Here is a 21,192-nt window from a genome sequence, read left to right as displayed (position 1 = left end):
TGTGTGTACCTGTATCAGCCAGACGAGCGTGGCCCCTGCTTTGCCTTTGAGGGACAAAAGCTGATTGTTCACTGGTATCGGGGGTACCTCATCATTGTCTCCAAGGACCGAAAGACTTCTCCAAAGTAGGGCTCCTCAGAACAGATGAGTTCTTTTTGCTCTTGCAGCTTCCCGCTTTCCCTCTTTTTCCTTCTTCCCTGTGAAACTTCCCTCCTGGTGGCCAATGGCAACTTTGTCAGAGGTTCTGGACCCATATATCGATTAACTTCTGGTGTGGGAGTAGCACAGTTCAGCATGCTAGTGAGCAAGTGGGGCTTGGGGTTTTTTCAAGTCCCATGAGTTTCTCAGTGTAACGCACAGATAGAATTTGTGTATGAATAGGTTTTGTCTTGCCTCTGGGTCTGCTTAGCTTAATCATCCAAGTGAACCCCTGCTGTCTTGCTCTCCAGACATCCCGGGCTTGCAAAGGTGTGAAGAATTGTAGTTACTGAAGTAACTTGAAGTTCCATGTTTTCTGAAACTTTCTTCTGCTTTTTCCAGGTCAGAGTTTGCTGGAAATGAGGCACAGAATTCGGACAAACAAGTCTTGAATATCTATGATTTGTGCAACAAATTCATTGCATACAGCTCGATCTTTGATGATATAGTGGATGTTTTAGCAGAGTGGGGTTCTCTGTATGTACTGACCAGAGATGGGAAGATTCATGTGCTGCAGGAGAAGGATACGCAAACCAAACTGGAGGCATGTAAATCTGTTTTGTTATTAGTCTCTGCCTTATGTCTGCAAGATGGTGCAGAGCGGTATTTCCCTCATACTGCTCTTCCTGTGAATTTAACAGATGCTGTTCAGAAAGAATTTATTTGAAATGGCCATTAACCTGGCCAAGAGCCACCACTTGGACAGCGATGGCTTGTCAGAGATTTTCCGGCAGTACGGTGACCATCTGTATAACAAGGGAAACCATGACGGGGCCATCCAGCAGTATATCCGGTGAGCGGGGGTCCTGTGGAGCCGTGATGCTGTAGTACAGGTAGAAGCTACAGAGGCCTCCATTTCTCTTTTGGCCCAGGAATCAAACCAAACAAAGTCTTCCTAGTCGTGGCCTTTGTGGAGAGTTGGCTGTCTCACTGTGTGTGCAGATGGGTGATCTTATGCCATGACTAGTTGTTACTTCTGATACATAGCTGAGTGGTTCCAAGTAGAGGGTTAGCACCTGCCGAAGTTAAGGCTTCTGCATTCTTTGTAGATGATTTCTCTGTTTAGTTTGACTTCCTGGGTGTATGGTCTCTTGTAAGATGACTCTTCCCCTCCCAGAACTATAGGGAAGTTGGAACCATCTTATGTTATTCGGAAATTCCTGGATGCTCAGCGTATCCACAACCTCACCGCTTACCTGCAGACACTCCACCTGCAGTCCCTGGCCAATGCAGACCATACTACGCTGTTGCTGAATTGCTATACCAAGCTCAAAGACAGCTCCAAACTGGAAGAGTTCATCAAGGTATCAGGGGGAAGGTGGAATCATGCGAAGTTGTGATGTTGTCATCATAATTGAAAAGGGGTAGCAGTGGCAGTGTGAATTGACTCCTGTGGGTCTGTTGAGAGGGTGAAGAATGGATTTCTCCTTCAGTACCTCTGTCTTTGCTCCTTTATTTCCAACCTCTTGGTTATGTTTGTGGTATGGCTGGCTTGCCACCTGAGTCTGGAGCGTGCTGGCCATTGCCAGTGTGGTTGGCAAGCTACTGAGACGTGGTTAGGCTACTTCTTTTCTGCATGTATGACCTTTCCCTTGCACAAGAGGTACTAAGCTGTCTCTGCTCTGGCTTTCCTCCTCTTATGTAAATGAGTGCTGCTTGTGGACCGTGGCAGTGTTGCTGAGGGACCATTTTTTCTGCTTTTATTCTCTTAGACGAGCGAGAGTGAGGTCCGCTTCGATGTCGAAACAGCGATCAAAGTGCTTCGTCAGGCAGGTTACTACTCCCACGCTGTGTACCTGGCAGAGAAGCACATGCATCATGAATGGTACCTCAAAATCCAGCTAGAGGATATCAAGGTGAGGGGATGGTATTGCTCCCATGTTCTCTACTGGGGAGATTCCCACTTCTATAGCCTCTTCTTTATTGAGAATCCCGTTGCCTTGACCTCTTCCCTGCGGAGCAATGCCTGTTGCCACTGCCTGCGTGTTGGCTTTCCACTTCAGCATGTGCTGTAGACCAGGGGTGAAGGTCAGAGGGTCTTTTTTATTCTGTTTCAGATGTAGCTTTTTACAGGCGCCTTTAAGAGGAGAGAGGGTCATTAGAGATTGGTCTAAATTGTGCAGTCTTCCCACTGGGCTACAGCCACTCTTCCTCCCTGAGGAGGAAAACAAGCAGGAATAGTGAACTGGGTGGTAATTTGGAGCAAACTGTGTCTGTGGTGTACTTGCAGCATGTCTTAAATGCTTTCTGTCCTGACCTTGAAGCGGAGAGCAGAGGTTAATGTCACACAGTGATTTCGCTGGCTGCCTCCTTTCACAGAACTATGAAGAAGCTCTGTGCTACATTGGGAAACTGCCTTTTGATCAGGCGGAGAGCAACATGAAGCGGTATGGAAAAACCCTGATGCACCAGGTCCCTAACAAGACCACAGAATTGCTGAAGGTCCTTTGCACTGATTACCGGCCACTGGGAGACAGTGAAGGCCCCGGGATGCTGGAAGGAAGGAAGGTACAGTTTGTGCTGACTTGGAGTTACTGCTCCCGAGTGGTAGCTTCGCAGCAAGTGAGCGCTCCTGCATGCTTTGTGGTGCAGGCCTGATGCTTTAGGTATAACGAGAAATGAACCTCAGTATACTCCACTGTTGTGAAACCCCCACCTGGAGCACTGTGTCCAGCTCCGGAGCCCTCAGCACAGAGAAGACGTGGACCTGTTGAGCAGGTCCGGAAGAGGCCACAAAAATGATCGGAGGGCTGAAGCCCCTTTTCCAGGAGGACAGGCTGAGAGAGCTGGGCTTGTTCAGCTCAGAGAAGAGAAGCCTCCCAAGAGACCTTAGAACAGTTTCTGGTGCCTAAATAGGGCTTTTAAGAAAGGTGGGGGCAAACTTTTTAGCAGGAGTAGTTCGAGTGGTAATTTTTTTTAGTAAAAGAGGGTAAATTTAGACTAGCTGTATATGAGGAAATGTTTTACACTGAGGGTGCTGAAACACTGGGACATGTAGCCTGGAGAGGTGGTAGATGCCCCATCCCTGGAAACATGCAAGATCAGGTTGGATGGGGCTTTGAGCAACCTGATGTAGTTGAAGATGGCCCTGCTCACTGCAAGGGGGTTGGACTAGATGAGCTCTGAAGGTCCTTTCCAACACAAACTGTTCTATGAGAAGCCCCGTCCTGGTGTACCAGTAGTTCCAGAGACCACTTAAAAACTGTTTCTCAGAAATGATTCCTGTTCCATGCTGTATCTGTCACACTGCAGGCTCTGGGAGCGAGCGCTCCACATGGCAGGGAAGAAGCACCCATCTATCTGGCTGAGGCTGAGCTCGGTGCGTGACTTGTTCTGGCTGTGTTACAGGCTAATTCGGAGGAATTCATTCCGGTCTTTGCGAACAACTCTCGAGAACTGAAGGCTTTTCTGGAGCACATGACTGAGGTGCAGGCTGACTCTCCACAGGGTGTCTACGACACTTTACTGGAACTTCGACTCCAGAACTGGGCACATGAACAAGATGAGCAGGTTTGAGCTCCTCCAGCTTTGTGTTTGGAGAGGGAGATTTGGTGTCTTTGAATCCTATTTGTGTTCCTGCGAGCCCGTAACCTTCCCAGGTGGGCATGATAACAAGACATAATGTTGTGCTGGACAAATGGGATGTGAATGGGAAAGCAGCTTGCTTGCTGGGAGAACACTCGTTTCAGTGAGGCTGAGCTTGTTTTGTATGAATCTCATTTAAGAACAGATGCCAGACAATACAACCTCTGTGGGCAGATGCCTCTCCCACAAAAGTAGCTCTATTTGCTTGCCTAGATCTCTGAGGATGCTGGCTGTTGGGTGAAAGAAATCACATCCTGCTTGCTTAAAAGGGATAGAGGGCAAACAGCAAAACTGTCATCCTCTTTGAAAGAACTGCAGATTCTTGTCAGGTCTTATTGCAAAATGCTCTCTGTGCACCCGTTGCTTTCCGTGACTTCTCCCCCTTCTCTATAGATCAAGGAGAAGCTGCACAATGAAGCCCTCACCCTCCTGAAGAGTGGAAGGTTCAAAACAGTCTTCGATAAGGCCTTAGTCTTATGTCAGATGCACAATTTCAAGGATGGTGTCCTCTACCTCTATGAGCAGGGCAAACTGTGAGTGTTGCTCTCGTCTGTAGAGTCCTGTCCCTCCACCCACTCCCCTGCATGGGAATTTCTGAGCCGTAAACCTGCCTGCCTTACAATACAATGCTAATGACCTCTTTAGTATCTCAAGATACTTTCTCCCATAGTTTCCAACAGATCATGCACTACCACATGCAGAATGAGCAGTACAAGAAAGTGATCGAGGTGTGCGAGTTGTACGGAGACCAAGAGGCTTGTCTCTGGGAACAGGCTCTCGGCTACTTTGCACGGAAGGAGGAGGACTGCAAAGAGTATATTGCTGCGGTGCTGAAACACATCGAGAACAAGAATCTCATGCCTCCGCTGCTTGGTAGTAATGACCTGTGGCACGCAACCTTCCCACGCCAAAGAAACCCCAAACTAGCTTATAGCATTCCCTGGAGATTAGAAATTTGGGAGAGGTATCTAGAGGTTGAGCCCACCATTTGAAATAATAACCTGCTCTACAGGGAAAAGCTGTGCTGGTCACAGCTTCCTAGTTAGGAAAAACAGTCTGTGGTGTCAGTCGTAGAGATGTCCGTACCTGATTTCTGTTCTGGCAGCATGAGGAGGTGGAGGCCTTGCTGAAACTCCTCCTGTTCCTTGGTGGAGAAACTGGAATGGAATCCAGTATACTAGATCCTTGCTTTGCCCCTTTTGGTCTGAGCTATCCAAACATGCTCCCAGTTACCCATTTCTGAAAGAGGTCAAATGGCAGTTGGCTCTTTAAATGAGCTTCCCGAGTCATTGAGAATGCTGACTGCCTGTGCCTATAGAATGGCCTTCTACAGAAAAGCCAGGTATGGTTAATGTGGTTGTGGGTTTTTTTTGCTAGTGTTTAAAGTAACTTCTCAGTTGCTCTCAGTTGTGCAGACGCTGGCTCATAACTCCACAGCCACACTGTCCGTGATAAAGGATTATCTTGTCAACAAGCTGCAGAAGCAGAGCCGCCAGATAGAGCAGGATGAGCAGAGAATTCACAAATACCGAGAAGAAACTACAAGGATCCGCCAGGAGATTGAAGACCTAAAAGCAAGGTGCAGTACCACATGTGCTCGTCTTACATAGGACAGAACTATCTTTTTATTAAGAAAAAATACACTTTGTCTTTCTCACCCTTTTGCCTCCTCTCACTCTCACAGGCCCAAGATCTTTCAGAAGACCAAGTGTAGCATTTGTACCAGTGCGCTGGAGCTGCCTTCAGTCCATTTCCTGTGCGGTCATTCCTTCCACCAGCATTGCTTCGAAAGCTACTCCGAGAGCGATTCGGAATGTCCTACGTGCATGCCAGAAAATCGCAAAGTGATGGACATGATCCGAGCCCAGGAGCAGAAGCGGGATCTGCACGACCAGTTTCAGCATCAGGTAGGGTAACGTTGCCTGTTTCACCAAGGTTGAATAAATAGGGTTTAGATTTACTGATCTAATTTATGGATCTCAAGGGGCTGGTAGAGTAGGGTGAGGCTGAAAGTGTTCTGTGGACAAGGTCGTGTCAGCTGCAGATAAGGAGGCACTGGGCCCTAGGATGGCTGCATTATGCACAGGGCATGAAGAGTCCTTGATGCTCTTCAGAGGTGAACTGTTCTCACCTGACCTTGAAACAGGTCATTTGGACTCTATGATCTTGAGGGTCCTTTCCAACCTGGAGAGCCGTCGGTCAGTGGTGACATTTGTTCTATACAACTTCTGGCTGTACAGAACAAATGGAAGGAGAAAGGTAAAAGAGTTGGGCCAGTCGCATCGGAACAGGGCTAGGGCAGGGCAGTTGGGGTACCCCAAAAGCGTTGTGTGTATGTTGTGTTTTCCAGCGGTGAAGCGGTGGAGTTGGGAACGGGGCCTTAGCTCGAGTATGTTCAGACGAGCGGGAAGCTGAAGTAGCAAGGGGCAGCCACTTTCCTGAGAATTGTCGGTTGCCTCCTCAGTGCGTGGCACGAACATGGGACTGAAACAAGGTGGAAAACCCAAGCAGAGGAAGGTGCTTGTGCAGTACTTGCACGGAGCTGGTAGAGTAGCCGAGGGGTGGTGGGGGCTGCGTGTTTAGCAGGGAGGCGAAGGGGAAAGGCCTGGAGGCTTTAGCTGACACTGCTGCCTTGTGTCTGCCAGCTCAAGTGTTCCAACGACGGCTTCTCGGTTGTCGCCGACTACTTCGGTCGCGGTGTCTTCAACAAGCTGACGCTCATCACGGACTTGCCCTCGGGGAAAGCGGCGGCGCTTGAGGCGGGGCTGCAGCGGGACCTGCTCATGCACGCCAAGCGCAGCACCTGAGCGCGCGGCTGCCCCCGGGCACCTGTACACGGCCCCCAATAAACCTGACTGCAACGGGACCGAGCGCCGAGCGGGGCGTGGCTCTTGTGGTCACGTGCGCAGCCGGACGTGACGGAGCAGGGCGGGCTCGTGCAGTGCGGGCGTTCCGGAGGGCCGGTGGTGTCATGGCGGAGCCGGTCTCGGCCGCCGTGAGTCGGGGGCAGCGGGCGCGGGGCCGCGCAAGCGGCGGGGGGGCGGGCGGGGGGCGGTGGGGCGGGCGCTGACCCGGTTGTTGCCGCAGGGCGAGAACGGCGTCTGCGGCAGAGCGGTCCGCGTGGGCACGCGCCGGAGCCAGGTAGGCAGCGGCGGGCGCGGGGGGGGTCCCATGTGTGGCCCGGGGCGCAGCCGGCGCGGATGGCACCGCGGGTGCTGTTGGCTCGCCCGCCTCTACCGGTGGCAGGGCCCCGCGGGACGGAGCGCTCCCGCCTTTGGTTCCTCTCGGGAGGCTCCGAGGGGAAACGCTTTCTGTGGAGTCCCCAGCCTTTGGGCAGGTAAGGGAGGGCGAGGGTGCCAGTGCGCGTCCAGGGTAACGGCGATCTTGCTGGGTACTCGCCAGGCTGGTGCAGCTGTTCCTGGGGGGCTGCACACCCCCCCCTCCAAACCTGACACCCCCCAACGACTGCTGTCTTCAGGCCACCCGAGAGACGGGTGGGACAGCGGGTATCGCCTGCCAGCTGGGTGCAGCAGGGAGGAGCAGGCCCGCGGAGGGAGATAAGTGTCTGTCAGGCCTTTGTTGTGAGATAATCGTGTGCGTTCTGGAGTTCCGTACTTGCAGGAAGGTGTTTCGGGTAGATGTGAGGGGAGGGACAGAGCTGCGCTGCGTGCTGCCGCTTTTTCTAACCTGCGGCTCTTGTGGCGCTTCACAGAGGGAAGCAGTAACCTGTACGTGTTTTACATATAAAGAAAGTACAGTCCTGAGATCAAAGTTAATTGCCGCAGGCTACACAGTTCATCGGTGGGGGAAAGCTGAAACTCTCCTCTTGTTGCTTGAGTCTGCTGCTGCTTGCATGTGTGGAATGATTACTCTGTTTTTATTTGGCTGACTTGCTGTTCTCGTGCAAGGGAAGGTTCTTACTGCTGTAAGGTCTGTTGTTAGCTCTGTGTGCAGACCTGAGCTGTAGCTTTTTAAGGAGTTTATACATACAAGTGATTTTATTCGGGCTACTCACTTCTAATGGTTTTCATTGGGAGCATATAGCAGTCATATGGGTCTGACCACCAAAGAATGCCAGAGTTCTCTCTAGCTACCAGATGGATGATGTGCTCCTTGTTTAGGGCTTTGCTTTCTGCTCGTTGCAGCTGGCCCGGATTCAGACTGACAGCGTAGTCGAGATGCTCCGTGTGCTGTATCCTGAGCTTCACTTTGAGATTGGTAAGTTTGAATCCTGACCCAGGGTAGGTGGCAGCAGGAGCCAGCCGCTTATCTTTGTGTGCAAGAGGTGTGTCTGCAGTGCTGGCGTGAGGAGGAGGATTTGATCCCGCTTATCTAAGAGTGCCGTCTGATTGCAGTTATGTTGTGTGGCTGAGCAGCTGCTGCTGGTTTCTTCTGGGGGAGAAAGATGGATTTCATAAGCTCCTGGTGGTTGAAGCTCCGAGTATGTCATACTCTCTGAGCACGTCATGCAGATGGTGTTAATCTTGCTCCATTTGAGAACCTGGTATTGTTCTGGCTGCACCCCACTGTGCCTTAGGGACGTTTTTCCTGGCTGGTGCTTGAGGGGATCAGCGAGAGCAATGGGAGCCTGCCCTCTTGCCTCTTACTCTGGTTTTGAGGACAGTGAAGGAAGTCTCCGTGTCACTTGTCCTGAGCACAGCATGTTTCCAGAATCAAGTCCGTGTGCACGCAGTAGCATGTGGCACTACTGCTCATTGTGTGTTGCATAGATATTTCCAGTCTAGGCCTAGCTGCTCTGACCCAGCTCACATTTTACCTGTGCTCTTTCTGAGCAGTTGCCATGTCAACAACCGGAGACAAGATCCTGGATACAGCACTTTCCAAGGTAATGGATCTCTTCTGTGCTCTACATAAGAAATAATTGTAGTTGATAATATATTTGCCAACCTTTCCATGGTGATTCTTGTCCTTCCATTTATATGTAGATTGGGGAGAAGAGTCTCTTCACCAAAGAGCTGGAAAATGCACTTGAAAGAAATGAGTAAGAGCTTCTTGTTTTTTCATCCTCCTCTGGCGCTCCTGGTGCTCTTTATTTGGACACTTTTAGCTTGCTGTGCATATGAGATCCTAGTTCCTTTCTGTTCTGGTACCTCTGGCCAAGAAAGAGCATATTTAGTGTTACTGTGTTAACATCCAATAACATCTTAGCACACCAGACATGCTGGAGATACGGGCACTTTGTGCTGCTTTCTGGGTAACTTCTTTCTACAAAAAACACTTGGTTTGGGCTCCTGCTCGAGCAGAGACATGAGCACATTTTTGGTTGTTTTGGTCTTTTTTTCTTTTTCAGTATCCTGAGGAGGTTTCAGTGGTGCTTATGCTCTAGAGTAGGTTTGAAAACAAAAGATGATACTCTACATCTGTGACACACTGGCACATGATACTGTGCTTTCAAGTAAAGCCAGTATAAAAAATACTGGAGACTGAAGCATTTATGATGTTTGCTTGCCTGTAAGGAGCAGATGATGGCCTTTGATATGGCTGGCAGTTATTTCTGGTTGAAAGCATAGTAGCAGACAAGGGACTAGTTGCATATTGGTATGATGAGTTTCTCTGTGAACATTTCCAGCATCTTTCTTATCCTCATTCGACCCAGTGGTCATAATATGTCTTGCAGCGCTGCTGGGAGGAAGATATTTCCGTCATTTTACAGGTGGGAAAAGAGAGACAGAGAAGAATGAAGTGGCTTTTCTGGAGTAACAGGGGAATTCTATAGTAATTCTGGCTATAGGATCCTGACATTCCCCCCTCTTCTCCAAATTAATTCCCAGAGTGAATTCATACTTTTCCTGTAGGTGTCCCGCAGGCCTCGGGTTAGGCACGGTGTGAGCTCAGGCATCTGTTCAGTGATTACTATCCTCTTATTTTTAGAGTTGACCTCGTGGTTCACTCCTTGAAGGACCTGCCGACTTCTCTTCCTCCTGGCTTTACCATCGGTGCTGTCTGCAAGTAAGTGTGGACACGAGGCTCCATTCTTTGAGGGACATGCATTTTACAGCATCAGTAGTGGCAGCAAAACAAGGGTGGCGTAGGTCTTTTTAGGTGCTCAGAGTTGACCATCCTCCGATTAATCTCTGAAACAGTGGAAACACTAGAGCTGATCTCATGTTCTGTAGCTGGCAGGTTTGCTGGAAATTCTTGCTTTTGTTCTGATGATATATGGGTTATTTTGGAGCCAGAGGCAGTTCCTCTGGGGCCTGATAGAGAACTGTTAAGCTTAACAGCCTTCTGTTAAATGATGTCAGCCATTCTGTATTTGTATTGTTTTGCAGAAGGGAAAACCCACTTGATGCCGTTGTCTTTCATCCCAAAAACTGGGGGAAAACACTGAGCCTCCTTCCTGAAAAGAGGTGAGTGGAGAAAGGAAGGGGAAGACAGGTGCGGTCGGTGATGGTGGCTGGGAGCTGCCCTCCAGAAGCGTCTCCTGTAAATCAGTTGCTTGGGATTGGCTTGCCTGCATCTAGCTTTGCCCAGGCTTTCTGCTAAACCTCACAGAGTGGTTTTCTTTTTTTCTAAGGAGATAAAAGTGATTGGCAGGTTCTTGGATCTTCCTTTTAATTAAGGAAAAAAATAATCAGCATTTGTTGGCTTGAAAGTTCAGAGTTCTTTCAGGTGGAGGTGAGCGTGAGGTGAGGTGAGTGTAGGAGTATTCTAGATTTCATGTGTTTTTATTTTCCCCACAGTGTGATTGGAACCAGTTCACTTCGCAGAGCAGCTCAGCTCAAAAAGAAGTTCCCTCAGTTAGAATTCAGGGATATTGTATCCTTTCCTGGCAAAAAAGAAATGTGGGGACTGGGTAAAGCTGCAAACGTGAATCTAGAACTTCATATGAAATCTAGATTCAAGGCTGATTTATGCCACCTGAGCGACAAGAGCAAACTGCTTCCTCAAAGGCAGCCCTCCCCTAACCTACTTGGCGATGGATGTATAGTGCACTGTTGCCATTCTGCCTTTTGCTTTCTCATGAGCCTGTAAAGGACCCAGCCTTCATCTAACAAAAAGAATTGTCTGTGTGTAATGCTTCTCCCAGGTTGGTGCTCGGATTCTCATTTGGAAGCTGCCAGATTCTGTACATTCTATAAACACATTCTGGCGTATGTTATGTAGGGGTAGGAGCAGTTGCCTGCTGTTTCTGTGCTTGCTTAATCACTTCTACAGAGAGGGAATTTAAATACCCGCTTAAAGAAGTTAGATGAGAAGGAAGACTTCAGTGCCATCATCCTGGCTGCTGCTGGGCTGAAGAGAATGGGCTGGGAGAATCGCATTGGTCAGGTGAGGAGCAGCAAAGCAGAAGATACCATTCTGTGCTGAACCATCACCTGTTTTTCTCTCAGACCTTATGGTCATCCTGTCAAAGCTGAGCATGTCTGCTGGTCTGCTCAATCCACTGAAACCGGACACAAGTTAATTTGGATTTTGCTTTCTTCCAGCTCCTAAACCCTGAAGATTGCCTCTATGCTGTTGGACAGGTACATTAAGACTCTTGTATCTTAAGCCATACCTGGTATCGAAAGCCAGTGGCGGTACAGTGCGTTTCCAGTTTAGGAATGAATTGTTTTGTCACTGTTACTCATTCAGCACTTGATCTTTATCTTGAGAAAATGTTGGGAAGCTTGGATTTGTCCAGGTTTCTTGTCACAAGGGACATTGGGTTGGGTGTTCCTATGTATGTACCCTAACTGAGAGAGGCTTTAAAATGGCTTGAGGTGACAGCATGGTCTTGAACACTTTGGCCAAAGGAAGTTCTCGTCTTCCTTTTAGAGCAGCTGCTATAGGATGTCCCTGCAACCAGTGGATTGTTTTGTCATTTATTTCTGTAAATGGCTAAATATCGTTCCCTTAGCAAAATGCATCCAGGCCTCTGAGTCTGTTTCGTGACCAATGCTGAGCGCACAGAGAGGTGTGAAGTTGAGCAATTACTATGATTTCATGTTTCATGTTTCCCTTTCTTCTCATAGGGTGCCTTAGCAGTAGAAGTTCGTGCCAAAGACCAAGAGATCCTGGATATGGTGTCTGCCCTGCATGATGCAGACACCGTGCTATGCTGCATTGCTGAGAGAGCCTTTATGAAACGTTTGGTAGGTGGGGCATCCTGGCTCTTCTGCCTGTGTCAGTAAATACTGCTCTGCTAGTTGACATTGTGGGGAATCTTTCCTAAAGCTACAAAGTAGAGAGTGCTTCTGAGCTGAGAAGTGCCTGTAGAGCGATGGGCAGGGTTTCGTGCAACCTAAACTTTTCAGAGGCCTCTACTTTGAACATGTTAGGTAGGAGCCTCAGTCTCGGCTGCTTTCTGTTTTAGGAGGGTGGATGCAGTGTCCCTGTCGCCGTCAGCACCATGTTGAAAGATGGCCAGGTGAGGAGTACTATGTATTTATCTGGGAATATTTCTGAAAACCTATTCCAGTGCATGCATGTTCCCTGGTCCTACCTTGAGGATAACTCTGGCAGGTATCTTTATAGCTGCCCTTTATAGCATAGAGGCTCCTGACTCAAGCCTTCTGGGTTTGTGTCCAAAGCAGGAGTATGAGAATGGGCCTGCTTATTGAAGCTCGGTCTTCTAGAAAATGACCTTACTAGAAGTACCAGATTCCCCCTCCCCTCTTTAAAGGTTACATTGCCCCAAGATTTGAAAGCCTTGCTCCTGATCCCAGAAAAATCAGCATTTTATACAATGGGAGTGTGATAGAGGAGGTGGAAAACTAGAAAACTGTTCAGCTTTTCCTTGGGAAGTTGCATCTTGCCTAACAGGGATCATTTTTCTTACAGTTGTGTTGTTAGGCTATTCTTGCTGGCCCCACTGCACGACAGAAGCCTTCCCCTCTGGGCTGAGCTTTGAATGTTGTGCATTTTGGTTTCTTTAAGGGGGTGGTTGGCTTTCTGTTTGTTAACGCTGTATTAATCCCTTCTTTTTGTCTTCCAAGCTGTATTTGACAGGAGCAGTCTACAGTTTGGATGGATCTGATAGCCTGAAGGAGACTATGCAGACCAGTGTTAATTATCCCCAACAGGTATGTGAACCACGGTGATGGCTTCAAACCCAAACCTCATGACCTAAAGCTGAAGCTACGTGACAAAACCAGACCTTTTGAAATCTGCCTCTTATGTTGGGTCTGGTTCTTCGGAAACTGACAGTGCACTGCTCCCATGTTTCACGTGTGGCTTGAACTATTCATTGCCCACTCCTTCCTGCTGCCTTACAGAGGTGATTTATATTTGCAGAATGAAGATGGACCAAATGATGATGTGCAGCATGTTGGCATCACAGCCAAGAACGTCCCTGGTCAGGCCCAGGAAGCTGCAGAGAACCTTGGTTTTGAACTAGCTAGTTTACTTCTTAGCAAGGGAGCAAAGCATATCCTTAGTGTGGCAAGGCAGCTCAACGATGCCCGCTAAACCTGTGGTGTGGTCTGCACAATTGCCACAACGCTGTCAAGTCTTGGCAGCTAGGCTGTCTTCCTTTGGAGGAAGGGATTTCAAATGCTCACACTGGTCTCATCTGACATGTGGGCACAAGAGCTTGAAATACCGCGTTAACAAACTCAAATTGTTTATGCTGTTCAGGGTTTCTGGCTCTCTGCATTTCTCTAAATTGCAAAGTGTCCATTTGTTTTTGTTTTTTTTTTAAGGATATTTGTAGCTAGGAAAGTTAAAAAGAAAAAAAAGGATTAAAAATAAGCTGTAAGTGTTCTCCTATTGCCATGAGGAACAAGGGATTTGTTACAGATTATAATCAGTCAGTTGTGATGGCAGTTGAGTGCCATACTGTGTCAAGAGTACTGAAGTACTTCAGTAGTCATTAATATTTAGTCCTGTTCACACATCAGTGTTGCAAAAGAGGACTGCTATTTAGCAGGTTCCTCAATAAAGTAGCATGGGTGTAGTTTTCATAGGTCTGGCTTAAGGTAGGAAATTAAGTTTGCAGCTATCGGGTGCAAATTTGTCAGTCAGCCAGTAATTAATTGGGAAGTGAGTGGACACCTAGTTCTGTGTCCCTTATTCACCAGAGTACAAGGCTTGTCGGTATCATTCATATATGCTAATCATTTCATGGGGAGCAGGGGAGAAAGCCCAGATGAGGCTGTTGTGCCTTTCTTTGCTAGCGCCAGTCCCTTCCTATGACTGTGCGTTCTTGCACTCCCTACCATGTAGCTATCTGCTCAGCAAGGCTCATGGTGCAGTGCCTTGTGGAAACACTTATCAGGGTACCGTTTTGGAAACGAAGCATTGTTTATTCTCCGCAACGACCACTAAACGTAACAGGCGATAAATACAGAATGGTAAGCAGCACCCCGTTGTCAGTGTAAGTCTTTATGGAGCGGCTCCTCTGTTCACAGTTCCACGCACCGGGGCCGCGGCAGGCGCCAGCGCTCCTCGGCTCCGCAGAGCTGGCCGGCGGACGGGGTGGCGCCGGGCCCGGCCCAGCCTCCAGCCCCAACGGCGGGACCGCGACACGCCCCCTCCCCACGCGGATCGCAGCTCTCCCGGTGAGCAATGGGGGTGGCCCTGAAAAGGGCCTTTGTGTGGTGCCGAGGGCTCGGCCGGTCTTAGTACTCCTGTGACTGCTGCCCGCTGCCCTTCTTGCCGGCCTTCGTGGGGCCGGCGCTGCCGCCACCAGTCTTCTTGGGCAGCAGCACGGCCTGGATGTTGGGCAGAACGCCGCCCTGCGCGATCGTGACGCCGCCCAGCAGCTTGTTGAGCTCCTCGTCGTTGCGCACCGCGAGCTGCAGGTGTCGCGGAATGATGCGCGTCTTCTTGTTGTCGCGCGCCGCGTTGCCCGCCAGCTCCAGAATCTCGGCCGTCAGGTACTCCAGCACGGCCGCCAGGTACACCGGCGCGCCGGCCCCCACCCGCTCCGCGTAGTGTCCGCGCCGCAGCAGCCGGTGAACACGCCCGACCGGGAACTGCAGTCCTGCCCGGGACGAGCGTGACTTGGCCTTAGCCCGGGCCTTACCGCCGCTCTTGCCACGGCCAGACATGGCGCCTCACTCCTCTGTGCGCGCTGTCCCCGGGACACCGGAGCTCTGCGACGAACTGGGGCGAGAAGCTCCGCACCCGGCCCTTTTATAACCTTCCCCAAAGTAGCACTCAGCCCATTGGACAGCGCCGCCGCGCCTCGCTATTGGTGCCTCTGCCGGAAGAAACTTTTTGTCGATTGGTCTCCTCTGCGGAGCCACCGCGCTTGCCCCGAGTCTATTGGTGGTGGAGATAGGCCAATCAGGCGGCAAGGCGCCAAATTCATACCTCGCTGAGGCAAGTTGATAGGCACTCCCACTCTCCCTCCCCCCTTCCCCTTAACCCGGTGCTTCAAGGGCTGTCCTTGGGGCTCTCCTTTCGGGTGGGCAGCAGTGCTGTGGTGAACCATGGTGCCACGTACTGCCGTATGAGTAACGATTTGGGTGGGAGGAAAAGGCAATCACAGCATGCGGGGCCTCTGCTCAATATTAAGAGTATTTACCAATGCCCCTGCCATGCATGGACGCATCGATCGTCACGTTTTGGATGCGTCCTGATCTGCGAAGGAAGGCAGATGATAAAGATGCTCAGAAATAAAAGCCCTTTGGTGGGAAGATCCCTACTCGCTGGGAGAGGAGCGGGTCTACTGGAACCAGCCCCTAGCAGAGTTTAAAGCCACAGCGATGTCTTGTGTAACCTAGCTTTGCTGTGTGACAATGTTCTTGAGGCAGATTACTGAAGGGAAAAGGGTACCACAGGTTGTTTTATTTCTGGAGCGCTCCGAGCTCTGGGTATAGTTTATAACATCTCGCTCTGTGTCCATGGACCAAAGACAGGATTGGTGAAGCCAGGACAGGATTCTGGCTTACTTGTTCTGCTGTAGAGAGTCTTGCAGAAATTGAAGCTCTCATTTTCTCTCCAGGGGAACCCTAATGTGCTTGTTAGATGTATAGAGATTTCATCTTTCCCACATTTACTTCTCCCCTAAAGGCATTCCCAGTAACAGTGATGTCCAAGTAGCAGGGAATCTTTTCTGTCAGTAGAATCTGACAAAAGCCTTCTGGGCACAATAAAAATAGAAAGACTATTATGGTTCAAGAGTGGCCCCTGCAGAGTAGCTGCACATTGGCAAGTGTCCTGAGGTTCTTGGAGGGCCAGAGTAAGATGAGTTGCATCATTTGGTCAGCATCTGGAGAAAACTGACTGGCAGGTACAAGTCTTTCCTCTGTTCCCAGCAGCCCAGTCAGACATCATAAAACAAACGCACGAGTTGGTACCGGATTGAAAATGCAATGGTGCTGCCCAGGACCTAGGTAAAAATCAGCCAGAGAACGGAAACGTGGCATTAAATAAGGTACATGCTGGCAGTTCCTGATTTCCCCTTGGATTTGCTACACTTCGTGCCTTGTTTCACTAAGTAACAACATTTAGGCTGAATTTTTTAGGTACAGAACCAGTGAAGGGTGGAAGTCTAGCCAAAATCTTCAGCTCTTTCTGAGAATGGTAACCATCTGTGGGGGATCTCCACGTGTGCCTGCACACAGTAACATCATGAGAACAAGTGGGGTAGAGGAATGGTTGTGAACAACTCCTTCCTCGTTAAGGGGCACATGTTATAATGTAAACTCTATAGTTTGTGATGGAAAATGCATCACGTCAAAGCTGCAATTCAGCATCCTTACAAGAAGGTGCTGCAAAGACTACTCTGCTGTGGCTGGCCTCCAGCCAGTAGGTACTTTTCCAGCAGTAGGTACTTTCTATCCTTTCTCATCCCTAATATATCCCTATTCTATGATTCTATGATATAGTCTGCCTAAGCCCTGTTTGGTCTCCAGGTTTGTTTGCTGGAAATCCTCCCTCCTGAATAGGAATTTGGCCAAGTAAGTGACCTTTCCTAAGAAGAATCTCTGATCTAAGGATGAAAAAAGGAGTTTTACTGTGGGCATGTAGGCAATGCAGGCAGCCCCTTCCACAAGTAGAGTTTCTTGTGTTTTATACATGAGAGTTCACATGCTGACCAGAGGTAGTGGCAGTAGCTGTGAGGCAATTTACTCTCATGCTCTAAAGTGCTTCCAAACACTTCTGCACTCCACTCAGATTCTGGGTACCGCTGAGCTGTGTGCCATGCTTACCAAGTCCACCAGCTGGAGATAACTCCAGGACTGCGTTATTTGGTCTGGGTGACAAACAGGAATGTAGGAAAAAGCTGGATCTGGTCAGTGACAAAGCACTCTGCTGTCCTAATGTTTTTGTAGCATCCAGTGATTCATGCCTTGGGAACCTTCTCAAGCTAACCTCGTGATTTGTATTTATTAGCTCTCAGTGAACATGGAGGGGTGATGGGTAGAGGCAGGGGGAGGAATCTCTTTCGTCCTTGAGCAGCATAAACCTCCTGATTCTCCTCAAGCTCAACAACTCAACTGCATCTTGTGTGAAAAGCATGATACTTTACTTCCCCTTTTCCCCTTGAAATGCTTGAGACTTATTGGATCTGTTTCAGAGTACATCTTTTTACTGGAGGAAACATTGGTCTGACCTGAATGAGCAGCAACAGGAGAGTGAGACTTCGCTCGTGGATGGGTCCAATCAGCTTTATAACGAAGTTAATAAGGGTCATATTATTGCACTCAGTATATTCACCATCTTCATCTGTTCCACTCCTCACATCTACTATATGCAAGATCTTAACGGCCTGGAGAAAGAAATATTACACATTATTTTACCAGGTATGTTTGGTGCTCACTGGCCAGTTTTGCTCGAGATTACTTTTCCTATACAATCCCCAAAGAGCCTGCACTCTTACTAAAAAGGCAGATGACAGGCTTATGATGGTTCCAGGACACTGCTATGTGTAATGATTCTGAACACAATCGAGCGCCCATGAGGGATGGTGACGGACCAAGTGGAGTATTTTCTTCTGGATTTGAGCCAGGAAATAACCAGCAAACCCAGTTCTGTTTTCCCTCCCATCCTGTTCCTCTCGCTTGTGATCACTGCCTCAAAATGGGCCTGACTTATGAATGTTTTCTGGATTTTACCTTCAGAATGTTTGTTCCCATGGCAGAGAGGCTCTTAGTTTTGAATTTGGAGTAGCTCATCTCCAACTTCCCTGTGCTAGGATTGAGCCTAAAAGAAACATTACAATTTTAGTTCGGATAGAGCGAGGAGAGAGAGAGATCCCCAGCTGAGTAGCTGAGAGAGAAAGCCAGTGGTGGAAAAAACAGGACTAATCCCACACATGCAGCAACATGCTGATATGGAGTCCCTCAGATTGGGCAGAGCAAGGAGGAGATTCCTCCCCACTGCACCCCTGTTATACGCATAGAGCTGCTTAGTTTTAAAACTAAAGCATTAGCATCTGCAGAGACAACTGCTGATGCAGCACAGTGCCACAGAATGCTTGCTATTGTGAAACTTTAGCAAATACTACCACAACAGTACTAAAAGCGACCTGTGTCAATCTCTCTTGATCTTGTCACTGAGAATAATCATATTCTAACATTGTTAAAAATTAGTTCTGTATCTGGGGGTTGGGAGGCCTGCAGCAGTCAGAAAAGATAACGTCTTTGAGAAACCTCTACTGTGTGACCTGACCAAGTCTGTCGGAGCTGGCTAACTTTTAGCTATAAAATGGCTTTTTTAGCTATAAAATGGCTTTGATGGCTTTTTCAGAGCACACATACCACCATCTTTCTCAGCTGGTGTTCACGATAAAAGGCACAATCTGTGGTACTCGTACAGGTCGCTCGGGTACGTTACCTTGGCAGCCGGTGACGGGGACAAGGAATGACATGAAAGAGTTGAGGCAATGAGTAGAGGAAGTTGAGCACTTGTGGGATGAAAAAAAGCAGCATTGTTTTGCTGAAGTGTCCCAAGATCCCCACCACAGCAAAGGTCATGCCGGCAAAGTAGCAGAAGGTGTCCCCAACAAACACTTGAGACGGGTACCTGCAATCCACAGAGCAGAAAAGCAAAGGTCCGTCATCATCGCTGTTGCCATGCAAATGACTTTATAACCACCAAACATATTCCCAAGTGGCTGGCTAGAGAGGGAACTGCAGCAAATCTACATGGTAAAAACAACCACTGCAGCTATCTATGCCAAGAACTGCAGGGCTGGGACCCACAACCTGATTGCAGAGAATATGATATGAAAGAATGGCTAACGAGACAGAGCATATGCTCACGTACATTTTGGAGAGCTGGTGTGACTGGAATTGTGCTAACAAAAACAAGCTACCAGCGCATCGATGCTTTGCACTGTTGGTTCTGGCAAGGGACCCATCTATGCCCCAGCATTCCAACTGCATGCTGGTAAATGGGTTGGTTTGTTTGAAAAGGAAGAATGTAGAGGGAAAGGATGCTTCCAAAGAAACTCTGACTGTCCATCCTCTTACCAGTTGTGGTAAAACAGCCCCAGCGTGGTAAAAAAGAAGGGAATCATGAAGTAGAGAGAAAAAATGTGATCGTCTCGGTAATCCCCTATAGGAAAAGAAAAAAATATGTTTGTGATAAGACAGGAATGGTTGGTTTTTACTAGTACAGATATCAAAATCTAGGATTCTATCTCCCTTTGCTTTTTGCACCCCAAAACACATACGCTATCTACCTTACCATTTAACTCTACAATGTTGAACACAATAATGGAAGCAGCTATCACCAGCGACTGCCCTGCTTCAATTCCATTAATTCCAGCGAGAATGTTGATGGCGTTGGTGCAGAACACTGCTAGCATGCCCATGTACACGTAGTAGAGGATACCTGCAGGTCAGAGCAAGCAGAGTACTTTAATATTCACAGGCAAAACAGACCCGGTCCAATTCACCAAAGCTCTTGCTTCTTGCTTTGCACAATAACCTATTACCTGGTGCTCTTGGTGAGTTTGTCAGTAAGTGGTAGCTTACTGACAAATCTTTCTCTACCCCGTTGACTTGGCTGTCATCTGTACATATATGTATGACATGAGGGCCGCAGAGAACGGATGCGATGCAGTGGCAGACCGTAGCACCGTTTCTGTTTTTTTTTGTCATCCTGGCATTGGCAGCTAACTGCTGTACGTACCTGGTGCTGGACTGTATTGCCAGAACCCTGGAAAAATGCATGGTGCCTACCTGTGTGTGGCTGAGTGCGTGCTGGGTTTCTGGATGTAGCTTCCACCCGAATTAATATTTAGTGGGTACCCTCTCATTGCCAGTATAGTTGTGTGTGCCGCAAATATTTACTTGTGCTCTCTCGCTCCTTACTTAAGCAAATCCTTTGTGCATTCCCTCTGCAGCACAGAGGGTGACCCCTTCCACAGATCACTTGCCGCTTGTATGATGGCTTCTGCTGATTCGTAACAACTTACCCAAGTCCAAGTGCATGCCCAGCAGCACACGGAAGGGCTTAGGCACCACAATGGTCGTGTTCCCAAAGCTGGTGAAGTAAACCATGAGCAGCGGGAGGGAAGCCATGGTCGGAAGAAGGAGCTTGTGGCGCCAGCGCAGGTTCAGAACGTCATCTGCAAAGCCCAGGAAAATCATGCAACAGATGGCGAGGAGCGAACCGATGAGCTCCACAAACTGCGGGACAGAGAACAGCACCCCTATTACCGGTGGCCACTCCCGCCTGTGTCCGCCGCACTCCCGACACCAGGCGAGCCTCACCTCGTCGTGAGGAAAGGCCGCGCACTGCTCCTCCATGAAGCACCTCAGGAAGGGCACGGGGATGAAGCAGAAGAGGATGATCAGGAACACGGCCCCGCTGATCACGCCCTGTGCTTCGGGGCTGAAAGGAAGGCAAGGCGCGCAGTCGGCCCAGCTGGTCCTGGTCCCGGGGCCGGTGCGGCCCTGCGGCGCACGGTTCGGTGGGGCAGCGCTACTCACACTGGCCGCCGCGAGGCCTTGTTGAGGTCTTCGCCGTAGAGCCGCGCGGCGAGGAAGCGGTCCTTGAAGGCCGGGATCAGTGTCAGCGTGGCCACGAAGCCCAGTAGCGACCCGCCGAGGTTGATGAGGAGCGGCACAGCGGGCCAGGCCGCCATGACCACGGTGGGCGCTGCCCCTGCCAAGGGCACACACCGCGGCCGGGAGCGGAACGCCGCCCGCCACTCCCTCCAGCCGCGTGTTTCCAGCCGGACGCTAGAGCGGAGGCACCGGATGCGCGGGCTCCCTCCGACCAATCGGTGAGAGCAGCGCCGGTTTTGGCAGGAGCCGCGGGGGGGCGCGGGTTTCTCCCTGACAAGCCGCGGCCGCGCCGGAGCGGGGAGCGCGCCTCTGGCCGGCGCTGGAGCCTTCCGCGTCGGACAGCCCCGCCACGGACTCCGCCGCGCAGCGCCGCGACCACCGTGGCCGCCCTCAGTACGTCACTTCCTACCCCCGGCGGCCGGGCTCGCGTGGCTCCTGGGGTTGGGAAGCGGCGCCGGCGGGCTGCTGCCCCCGGGCAGCGCGGTGGGAGCCG

At 49.8% G+C, this 21,192-nt stretch overlaps 3 protein-coding genes across 3 annotated transcripts; 1 reads left to right on the top strand and 2 right to left on the bottom strand.

The window, feature by feature from the left end:
• Positions 1-6,739: 6,739 nt before the first annotated feature.
• On the top strand, positions 6,740-14,091 carry HMBS (hydroxymethylbilane synthase). Its single transcript, XM_061368226.1, has 14 exons — positions 6,740-6,778; positions 6,871-6,924; positions 7,929-8,001; positions 8,580-8,629; positions 8,730-8,785; positions 9,676-9,753; positions 10,077-10,154; positions 10,488-10,563; positions 10,963-11,076; positions 11,235-11,273; positions 11,763-11,882; positions 12,104-12,157; positions 12,726-12,812; positions 13,024-14,091. The coding sequence occupies exons 1-14, from the start codon at positions 6,755-6,757 to the stop codon at positions 13,195-13,197; spliced, it is 1,077 nt and encodes a 358-aa protein (XP_061224210.1). The 5' UTR covers positions 6,740-6,754; the 3' UTR covers positions 13,198-14,091.
• Positions 14,092-14,165: 74 nt separating this feature from the next.
• On the bottom strand, positions 14,166-15,051 carry LOC133220286 (histone H2A). The gene has a single exon (XM_061368229.1). The coding sequence runs from the start codon at positions 14,778-14,780 to the stop codon at positions 14,349-14,351; it is 432 nt and encodes a 143-aa protein (XP_061224213.1). The 5' UTR covers positions 14,781-15,051; the 3' UTR covers positions 14,166-14,348.
• Positions 15,052-15,502: 451 nt separating this feature from the next.
• On the bottom strand, positions 15,503-20,871 carry DPAGT1 (dolichyl-phosphate N-acetylglucosaminephosphotransferase 1). Its single transcript, XM_061368227.1, has 9 exons — positions 20,622-20,871; positions 20,403-20,523; positions 20,105-20,318; positions 19,372-19,518; positions 19,155-19,239; positions 18,517-18,705; positions 17,796-17,883; positions 17,294-17,449; positions 15,503-16,066 (listed from the first exon to the last, which is right to left on the bottom strand). Exons 1-9 carry the CDS (start codon positions 20,774-20,776, stop codon positions 16,001-16,003), a joined length of 1,221 nt encoding a protein of 406 aa, XP_061224211.1. The 5' UTR covers positions 20,777-20,871; the 3' UTR covers positions 15,503-16,000.
• Positions 20,872-21,192: the final 321 nt, after the last annotated feature.

This window comes from Neopsephotus bourkii, unplaced genomic scaffold (assembly GCF_033783945.1).
Source record: "Neopsephotus bourkii isolate Nb327-2 ecotype Australia unplaced genomic scaffold, CSIRO-AGI_Nbou_v1 NB_1433, whole genome shotgun sequence".
Classification (NCBI taxonomy): Eukaryota; Metazoa; Chordata; class Aves; order Psittaciformes; family Psittacidae; genus Neopsephotus; species Neopsephotus bourkii.
Note: the sequence above shows the minus strand (reverse complement) of the source record. Positions and strands in the feature narration are given on the sequence as shown.